We start from the raw sequence: 10657 nt of genomic DNA, 5'->3' as shown, positions 1-10657 counted from the left end.
TAAAAAAAAACATGAAATTTGTCGACAGCAAAAAGTCAAGTATTGGCTATTGTTAGAAAGTAAATTACCCCTTTTAAGGCATGACTGTCATTTTAGCTTCTTCTCTTAGAGCCATCTTCGAGCAATCCAATAATCTCGATTATTCATTTAGATGCTGACTGTTAGGGATTTGTTTGATTGCTGCGAGAAGATTCCCTTCATGGGAATTATTTGTGGGTTGGGACCTTAACCAGTAACGTCATCAAACACTGTAGAAGTCATTCATCTGCGGATAATGTCTTCGTATTCACTCTACATGCGAAATTCAAAGAGGAAAAGTCTAATCCTGAGGGCAAGCTGTTGGTCAATTCAAAAGCAAAATTTGGTTTTCAATCGGACCCATTAAAGGGGACATAATTTTGAATATGCATCAAGGTATTGGAGAGGTGTGATAGGGTGAAAAAACCTTTAGCAAACAAAAACCAACTTCAACTGAACTTTAAGTAGGCATGTTAATGAAGAAAATTTCTTTTAAATAATTCAGAGCAGCTTCTCTAAGCAGATCATTAAACGATTCCTTCATCATTTTTCGTGTTCTCACTCAACATTAAATTATATTTCCATCGCTTCCGTGTTAACTCCAAAAGAAATACATTTTCTGAATTATTTTTAGAATAAATTGTTAATTTTGTGGCCCATTGTCTGCTAAGGCCATTCGCTAGTAACCGTTGAAGTCTACCTTGACTATTCTCGAAGCAGAAAATAATAAAAAGGCGGAAAAAAGGAAGGAAGTGAGAAAGAGGCGACGGCGACTCGGCGAGAGGTAACCACTAACCACCAACTTAGAATTCCCAATCCAAACCCCCACTGCGTGGACCCTTTCTCCCGTCGGAGTCTGTAGGAGCACCCCAATTTCTGTCTCTTCGTCTCTCTCCCGTTGTCTGATGACCCATCTTCCCCTTCCCCTGTTTTCATCCGCGGTTGCTTCGTAGGAGAAATAGATCATGGCGTCCAAGGGCCACGTACTGCCTGTTTCATCGTTGGCAGGCGATTCATCAAGAGATGAGAGTCTCTTTAAGGGCTCTGGGATGACGAAAAGAGGGGCTTATGCTGCTGTCTCCTACATGACATGTGCAGGTGAGATTTTTGCTATCTGTGTAAAGAAAATCATGTAGTCCGCTGGAACTTAGCAGAAATTGGGTTTTTCTAGTTCTTGCTCTCCTTTCGGACGTTGTCTGAAAGGCGGTGTTTTGATGGAATATACCGTGTGGCATCTTGGTTGGCTGGTCGTTTGTCTGTTGAGATGGGCGTCCTGGACCTCGAACCTTTGATCGATTTCTGTTTAGATGTCATAATAGGTTTCGATCTTCGTTTTGTTTTTTTGCAACTCGACGGAGAACGAGAACCCCGCACATTTCTGTCTCCTGATCCAATTTTCCTTATCGCATTTTAATTGAGGTAATAGGCTTCTGATCTGATCGATACTATCTTAAAATTCTAGGTCAGTCGATATAGTTTGTGTAGAAGGCGTGTTTTTCACATCCGAATTGAACCCAACATAAGAAATGTGCAGTAGTGCTCAGGCACCAGGGCAGAATATCCTGCCTTTGAGAACCGTTTTTTCTTGTGCACGTCATTGGAACATGTTCAATTTCAGAATATTCTCTAATTATTTATCATAGCGGATGGTCCGGACCTTTTCAGTTACAAGAAACAAATTCTATTTTCCCTTGTTTTCTGCCTTGCGTACTGAATGGCCCGTTCTAAGTTACTGAAACATTCTTTTAACTACTGACGTCTATTTTAACTGTAATTCACTGTCAGGTTTTAGATAGCATCCAGGACATGATTTCTTTTTTTAAATTGTGGTGTGGTAAGTTGTGTCACAGTGCCACTCCACTTCTCATTGTGGTCTGAGGAAATTACAAGAAGAAGTAAACATTCTTGAGTTTTTCTGCAGAGGCATGACAGCGTTATAGCCACAAATAGTTTATACTTTACTGGGTAATTATTTGACAGAATTCTCGAGGAGTGTAATAAGAACACAGATATATCTTTATCATTAAAACAGTTCACTACCAAAGAAAGCTAATACAGTGGGGAAAAGGGAATATCTGGATTTCAATTTTTTGGATATCGTGCTTATTGTTTGATGTTTCAAAGTCACAAATAGTTTGGAATAGGATCATCTCCACTGAATGAAGCTGGAAATTGTTCTATGTTAGTCTATTAGTTTACCATTTGCGTCTCACTCATATGAAGAATTGGGGATGCCATCTGCAAGCTTCCTTTTAGAATAGGATCATTTGTTTTGTTTCACTGGGGGAGAATCTGTTTCGCTCATCCCATTTGTTGTTCTTTATGAGGAAGTAAGCTGGTCAATGGAGTATATACTAAAGGTGAACACTCAGGATTAAACGTTTTATTTTTTCATAGTTACTTTGTATCGGGTTCTATAATAGATGTTGTTTCAGGAGTGATTTCGGTTTCATTATTTTGCATATTTTACTTTGCTGTAAGTTTCTCATTGGGACAACTATGTCTTTTCATGTGAACATGCACCTAAATTGTGCATTCTTTGCGGACACAACACAAGTACGGTTCAACACATTCAAACTAATCTGTGGCACAGGAAACAGTTTTGTTTATTACCTCTTATGATTGACTTCTCATTTTGTATTTATCTACTCTTTTTTTTTATTTTATACTTTGTCCATAATTGTATTGCATTTTCTATTTTCAATTTAGACTTGTTATTTTATGTTTTCAGTCACAGTGATCTAGAACCTTGTTGAAGAATTTGCGATGATGAACTTTACATTTTACTCTGCTATTTCCAGTCTGAGAAGTTTGAAGTTTGAGCATGTGTAGCCACACGTAAATAAAAGGCATGGCAATGTTTGCACGCATGCTATGTCATACCAAGCATATGCATGCCATGTAACCTTGTCTCTGTGTGGGAGAGATAGCTGAATTTCTTTTGTTCTGGTTCCACATTTTTTTTGTCTTTTCATATTCAGTCCCATCTTCTTGTCGGTGGGAACCCTTGAATTGAACCTAATGAAACAGGTTAATGAAAAACCAGTTTAGTTCAATTCACTTTAGTTGCATCATGAACTTCAACTTCTCCATTGTTTGTTCACTTTCCGTTATCGAATACTATTTGCTATTGCACTGTCCAAACTCCAAACAACCTCTCTTATTGGAAGAGCTAGAACAAATTTGGAGAACAGGTAGAAATATGCAAAAACAAACTGTATTGCTTTGAATAATTCCTCTGATGAATTCCTTAGGAGCCTGTACGGTAAATGGAATTTACAAAATTGTGGTCAATCAAATATTGTACGCAGGATATACATACATACATACATACATACATACATACATACATACATACATACATACATACATACATACATATATATATATATATATATATAAAGTACAATTGAACATTTATTGTTTAAATCTTTTATAAATATATTCAATTGTGTTACATTCTAACAATAAAAATAGCATTTCTCCTTTTCATATCGAGTTTAATTCTGGATTCATTCTTTTTCTTCTTTTTGACTTTCTGATATGCACTTCATTGTGAATGGTTCATAAAACTTGTAGAGTTTTGATTGTGCAGTGCTTCTGGTGATGTTCAACAAAGCAGCTCTTTCGTCATATAATTTCCCTGCTGCAAATGTCATTACCTTGCTTCAGGTAACTATGTTTTTCTGTTTAGAAAACTTTTGTTGACATTATTTTTCCTTGGTTTGGAGTTTAAGAAATAGGTTTGTTACTCCAAACTAATATTAAATGTTCCGAATTGAACCCTATCTTACATGAGTGTGGGGTGCTGGTGTCAGTTCTGGTGCAGCACATCCCAAAAAATTTGGGTGCAGGGGTGTGGCTGTATGTATTTATTATATATGTATAAATATATGTTTTCATTATATATATGGTTGTTTCTTAGCTTAATTTGTTTGTTTTTTTTTTCTTTTTACTTTTATTGCTGTACATAAAGAGAAAGAGGAGAAAGAGAATAAGAAAAAAGAATGGAAAGAATTTTGAACGTGAATAAGAGAAGGTGCAGTTGGGGTGTGTCGGAGCTGCACCCACGTCGGCATCCGAGTTGTGCCGACGTGGGTGCTCCCCTTTTTTTGAAGAGTGTGTGTGACATAAACTGAACCTTGAAAACATGTATTTGCTGATTGTTTGAGTTTGACTAGAACAAACTTTCATTCAACATACTATCTAACCATATATCTAAGAGGTTGAGATATATTGATGGTCATATATACCTTGGTTTCTATGTCATACAGGTATACCAGATTGGTCTGGGTACCAGAGTTCATATGTGGGTATGTCAGTATGAGTACATTGTGCCGCCTGGGTATGGCTTGGATTTGGTCTGGGTCAGACCTGATCCAAACTGTGAATAACTTTAAAAAAAAATAAAGGAAAGGAAAAGCACGGATGCAGTTCCTCCATCTAAACCTGAAAAAGCAAAGGAAAACAATGTGTGTGTGTCTGAGAGAGAGAGAGAGAGAGAGGTATCTACTACATTGAGAGGCAGGGAGAGATTTTTGGGGCAAGGGGCTCCATCCCCTTTGCCCCTGTTAAAGTTGTTTATGTTTTCTTTTTTGTAATTTTTTTTAAACCCCTTCCTTGAGTTTTTAAGACTTACAAATAAATGCTAGCAAACTTGCAAATCTTTTAAAAACTCTCAAATATGATAGCAAAAAAAACTTATATATATATATATATATATATATATATGATTAAATACACACACACATGGATACATACATATACCCTGGCGTATCCCCACACCCACACTTATAAATTTTTTCATGTTCACACCTGCACTGCTATACCTGTACTAGTACCTAGTGACGTAGCTTGGTTTTTCTTATTACTTTGTGTCATTTTTGGCCTTTTAGGGTACATGAAACCAAAGCCAGTTCTGAGACAAGTTGGAATCTGCCAAACTAGACAGCTTTTGGGTTGAGCTGTTCCAACTTGTATCAAGATCATGTTCATCATTGGGACCTAGGATTCCACATGTGAGTACGTGTATTCTTTAAGAGGGGTTAATTTCAACATCACAAGTCTATGAATTCATTCAAGGACAATGTTATATATAACAGATTAAAATATATAGATAGGACATACATTTCTTGATCCTTTACTATTTTATGTCATAATTTGTAGCCCTCTGTGTATGAAACCAAAGTCAGTTACAAGGCAAGTGGGTGCCGCTAGACTGGACACATGGATCAGTTTTGAGCTGGATCATTATGCAGAAGCAAACACTATGCAATCCAAAAATTTTATATATAGATTACATGTTTTGTCTTTGAGCAATCAATTTTAGCAAATTTATTCATTAAGAAGAAATCCAGACTCTCTTGTGGAGCCCATGTTAAGAGGACTTTTTGAATTCACGAAATTTTCATCTTAGTGATATCTAAGGACAATTTGACTAAGGAAATAGGAAGCTATTTAGAAGTCATTTTTTATTATATCTAATCAATGCCTTTTTCTGGTGTTTGAAAATTTGTTTAAGGCACCTTCTTTTTTATATCTTGGTGATCGACTGAGGGTGTTCCTAATCCACAAAATTCAGGCTGTGCAGGATAACCTAGAAGTAGAATGGGAATTAAACCGAAACTTCCCTCTGAATCAACTGGAAGCAAAAAAGAAAATTGGGGGTGGTGGTGGTGGGGCGGGGGGGTTGTTTGAAATGAAAGATCAATTATCAGGCAAGAAATTGAAAAATGAGTTTAAGGTAAAAGTGGAATCATGTGTGCAACCACTTAATAATTTGGTTTGCTAACTTTGAATAGATCCAATAAAGGTTAAAAGGAAGACAAACTTTCTTCTGATGGCGACCAAATTTGAGATTCTATAACAATGAGAAATAAAAAGTGACTCACTTTAACAAAAGAAAAATGGTAAATAACATGATTTCATAACAGCTTCTTCTTTTAAACTAAAATTACAAAATTCTCATATAGTCATGGATCTTAAAAGCCTTAGGCAGTCTAAGAGAAATATGTGAGGGGTGGGAGGATAGAACAGGATGTGAGAAAAAATCATGAGCGAGAGCAAGGTTGAACGAGGAAACCATGGGAAGCACAGGTTTAGATCAATTTGATCATGTTTCAGAAGTGGAACATTCAAGACCACTCCTCATTTATCTTCTTTCGGTGCTTGCACTTTGGTACCTAATCGTTTGCTGCTCTGGAAGCATGCAGAATAAATCTCTATCAATTTGCTTTCAGGTGTTTGTTCTACCTATATTGTGTTCAAAGACATTATCATGTTTCCAGGCTATTAGTGGTTGGTTTGGTTACTGGTGGTTTTACATATCAGTTTTTGATACAAATCCTGTTTGATATTGATTCTTTTTTTAACTTTACTTTGTATTGACCAGTCTGCATCATCATTTGGCAAAATGCTTACCAAATTCTTTCGTGTTACCCTCTAACAGATAACATGTTCAACTTCAATTCTATATGCCATGAAGCGTTGGAAGATAATCTCATTCTCGGTGGGAGATACATGGGCTTCTGATAGTTTGTCACCTCTCCTTGTACCATTTGAAACTTTGCTTCATACACTTCCTCTTTCAATATCCTATATGCTATACATGGTAAGTTTATTATTTAGTTTCCTGGTTCAATGGCAAACCTTATTTCTTTTATGTATAATCATTTGGTTGTATGATCCTAATAGCTGGCAACAATGGAATCTGTTCGTGGAGTGAATGTTCCTATGTACACTGCACTTAGACGGACAACCGTGGTGTTTACAATGATTGTTGAATACCTTCTCACTGGACAGAAGTACTCTTATTATGTGGTTGGCAGGTAAGGATGTTTTTCCTGTTGCCTCTCTTCTCCTTTTTTATGTTCTTTTATAAAATGCATTTCCAGTTCCACACATCCCTGGCATTTGTAGCCTGGATAAATAGGTTATTTTAAAATTTCTTTTCCACACATGCAGTTATATGCTTCATAACTAATGAGTGAACTACATGGACTTGATGAAGTATATGTAGTCAGAGTTCATAAATTATTGCCATATGGGGGAGAGATTCAAATTGGGTGGATATTACTATCTATCGGGTCATGCCTGAAAATGCAGTAGGCTTCTGAACCTAAACGTAAACAGAAGCCTCGGCATATCCCATCTTGTAAATCCCCAACTCAGAGAAAATAATGCAATTCATTGATGGTTATTCCAAGTTGATAAAACATTTCATGCTATTCAGATTGCTTTTTGTGTTTCTAATTCTTTCCACTGGCACAAACTAAGGTTAGTGTGGGGTTGATTGTTTCTGGAGCATTCATTGCTGGCGCTCGGGACTTGTCGTTTGACTACTATGGATATGCCATGGTTTTCATATCAAACATAACAACTGCAATTTACCTAGCAACAATCGCTCGAATTGGTAGCAAACTCATCTATATGAATCTTAACGTTTCTTTTGGATTTCATTCTCAATGCATCTGATTAAAATTTTCGGTGTCCTTTTCCCAGGTAAAACTAGTGGCCTTAACAGCTTTGGTCTCATGTGGTGTAATGGTATTTATTCCTTCCACTGATTTCTTTCTTTATTGTCATTTTCTCCCCTACGACATCAAGTTTTGTTGGTGATGTAGATCCTGCCAAGTCCATATAGCATTTAACATTCTGAACTTGATTAAATGCAATTTTGAGTTAACCTCAAATTGTGCAGTACTATGTGTTTTTCTGCAGGACTTGTATGTGGGCCACTTATTCTACTCTGGACATTTATTCGGGGTGATTTGGAGTCAACCATGCAATTTCCTTATTTATTTACTCCAGGCTTTCAGGTTACATGTTAACACTTGAACTATTTGTCAGTAGAAAGGCATCTTAGAGTCATGTCCAATACGGGATTGTTTATTGAATGTGAACTCACCTCATTGGCTCATTCTCGTATGAGAAAGTGTTTGCTTGTATCTTATCTATGTTCATTGATTTTGGTCTTCCTCCATGCTTCCCAAGTACTGCAACTTCCTCCTTTACTTATTCAAGATTTTCAGGTTGTATGTTAGCACTTCAATTATTTGTCAGCGGAAAGGCATCTTAATGGCATGTCTAATATGGGACATCTATTGAATGCAAGTTCACTTCATTCTTGTTTAAGGAAATATCTGCTTGTATTCTTATCTATGTTCATTGATTTTGATATTTCTTCGTGCTTCCCATGCTATTTACTTGTTATTCATTTTCTTGCAAACAAAAATCAAGAAATATAGAAGAAATTAGACTAGTCATGCAATCAACCGGTTCTTCTTCTACAGCCATACCAGGAAACTGTTTTGTTTTTTTACCAGTTTAGGGGATGAGGGAATATTGATATGCTAATTGGATTCATAGCCAGTTCGTTAAAACTTGAAACTCAATTTCACTCAAGAATTTCATTCTCATCTCTTTTCCTTGTGTACTACTTCCCTCTGTTGAATGAAGAAATTTTTCTGGAGGACACAATTATGTCAAACAGTGCCCTTCTCCCCTGATAATAGATCCATCTGCATGCATCTTTAACAGAGTTCATTTTCTTTTGCAGGTGATAATGCTACTTTCTTGTGTAATGGCCTTCTTCCTTAACTACAGCATATTTTTGAATACGACGCTTAATTCTGCTCTCACACAGACTATGTGTGGTAACTTGAAGGTGAAAATTAGCTACCATCTTCTTTGACATGTAGAAGAATTTGATAATCCAGATCTGCTGAGTGTTTTCAATAAAGTTTGTTAATCCAAAGGAACTATAAAATGCATTTTATTTGTTATTTTTCTTGTGATAAATTACAAAATCTGCTAGATCGATTATGTGCTTTTTAGGGTTTTTTCCAAGCAAATGCATACATACATGTGCTACAATCTTTCTCAGCTGACATAAATGTGCTCCCAGGATTTCTTTACTGTGGGAATCGGTTGGGTTCTATTTGGAGGACTGCCTTTTGACATTGTGAGTTAGAAGATACACCAGTACATCACATTGCTTTTTGGTTTCTTTTTGCTGGCGATCCATTATTTACTCTCTTCCATTCTGTGGTTGGCAGCTGAACGTCTTGGGTCAATCTCTTGGTTTTGTTGGTTCTGGTTTCTATGCTTACTGCAAACTAAAGGGCAAGTAGCTTCATTGTCAGCAAAAGAGTGGACAATGACGTGCAAGTGGCATCGCTGCTACTGTTTCATTTTTTGGTGGCTGTTGATGTTTATATAACAGTCACAGGAGAGTGTGAGGATGAAAGGGCAAAAGTGCATATGGCTTTCCAGTAACATTAGGCACTTTATCGTGAGTCTGAACAATCTTTGCTTCTAGTTTGGGTACAGAGAAGCCCTGGGATCATGCTCACCTTGGGACTGCAAAAGGAGCTAGCAAACCATGTTTTTGAGGATGATTAGCCATTGAGGTTGAATTTGCAGGACTGTTTCTCTGCAGATCGGTCCCTCCATCTTTAGATAATTTTCATTCTTCTTGCATTCTGTTGGATTGGATACAAGATACTGATTCACATTGGTTTCTGCCAGGCTGCGTTAATCTATCTGTAACTCTGAGTTCTGTTATATGTAAATCAATCCACGGCTTGAAAGCCGACATGCTAAATAACGTTACTAGTTCATTTTTAATGCTGCTATTTTGGGACTCTCATTTCATGTTCAGGTTTGATGAGTTCTCTGTTTTATTCCCGTCTTTGAAGCTTCACATAGAGTCAGGAAAACGTAGCCTCTATCAAGCCACTAATAGCAATGTTTCCCATCACCTGGTGACTTGATGTAGCTGATCCATGTGATGGTCCAACCCTATAGCTTGCACATACTGTGCATGGTTGCTTTTGTGCGCATGTGCTGATATGGAGACTCATGTCTGAACCCAAGTAACAACAGGGACTGACACTTTCAACTCATAAGAGCACCAGAAATTTGCAAAACTCAGTAAACCATTGGAAAGATTAATATCTTTGAATCAGCTAATTTGTCTTCCACACACTACCAAACACAAGGCCTATACTCAGTGGCAGCACTAGGAACTTTTCCTAATAGGGGCCATTATATAGTTTCAAAATTTCCCATAGGGGCCAAGTGATTTGGTGAAATTTATGTGGGCAAATTCACTTTTTTTCAAAGCTTGGGAAAAGAGGAGGGTGGTGATTGGCGGTGATTGGCCAACTGCATGAGCCAAGTTGCCCCAAGGGGTGTAGCACAACTTCACGGCAAAGTGGTCCATAGCACAACTATGGTGGGGCAAGCTAAAATTATGGAAAGGCCTCAAACTATATAGAAAATACTCTTGACTCTGAAACACCTATTAAAGTATGATTCGCTTGAAAAAAGGAAATAAGGAAGAATCTGATTAGAGTTTCTAGACCTTAGACACTCTAAAATAAAAGAAAATATATAAACTTTACAGAAAAAGAAACAAACTGACCCTCAAGAATTAGTGGTTTATTACTTTTCCCTTTACCAATTGAAGAAGACGTCAATCCCAACACATTTCCAAGTACTCCAACAAAATAGAAATCAATATAAAACAGCAAGACATTCATCGAAACTGAAATCACCTTTTCTAGCAAAAGACGTTACAGAATGTATCATGTGATCATGAATCCTACTGACAATTCTGATCAAAGGGTATTAAATC

General features: G+C 36.9%; 1 protein-coding gene across 1 annotated transcript; it reads left to right on the top strand.

Moving 5' to 3' along the window:
* The first annotated feature begins 765 nt into the window (after positions 1–765).
* LOC116252501 (UDP-N-acetylglucosamine transporter UGNT1) lies at positions 766–9667 on the top strand. The gene is made up of 10 exons (XM_031626809.2): positions 766–1116; positions 3614–3690; positions 6467–6628; positions 6712–6845; positions 7299–7429; positions 7519–7563; positions 7738–7835; positions 8576–8683; positions 8924–8980; positions 9075–9667. Exons 1-10 carry the CDS (start codon positions 984–986, stop codon positions 9147–9149), a joined length of 1020 nt encoding a protein of 339 aa, XP_031482669.1. The 5' UTR covers positions 766–983; the 3' UTR covers positions 9150–9667.
* The last annotated feature ends 990 nt before the right edge of the window (positions 9668–10657 follow it).

The sequence above is a fragment of the Nymphaea colorata genome, chromosome 4, assembly GCF_008831285.2.
Source record: "Nymphaea colorata isolate Beijing-Zhang1983 chromosome 4, ASM883128v2, whole genome shotgun sequence".
Classification (NCBI taxonomy): Eukaryota; Viridiplantae; Streptophyta; class Magnoliopsida; order Nymphaeales; family Nymphaeaceae; genus Nymphaea; species Nymphaea colorata.
This window is presented reverse-complemented; position numbering and strand designations above follow the sequence as displayed.

Excerpts from the sequence above, each read along its gene's own strand:
- LOC116252501 (XM_031626809.2), top strand. The coding sequence starts at position 984 with ATGGCGTCCAAGGGCCACGTACTGCCTGTTTCATCGTTGGCAGGCGAT. Across the intron at positions 7,836-8,575 it reads TATTTACTCCAGGCTTTCAG|GTGATAATGCTACTTTCTTG; the intron begins GTTACATGTTAA and ends TTTCTTTTGCAG. Across the intron at positions 8,981-9,074 it reads GAGGACTGCCTTTTGACATT|CTGAACGTCTTGGGTCAATC; the intron begins GTGAGTTAGAAG and ends TGTGGTTGGCAG.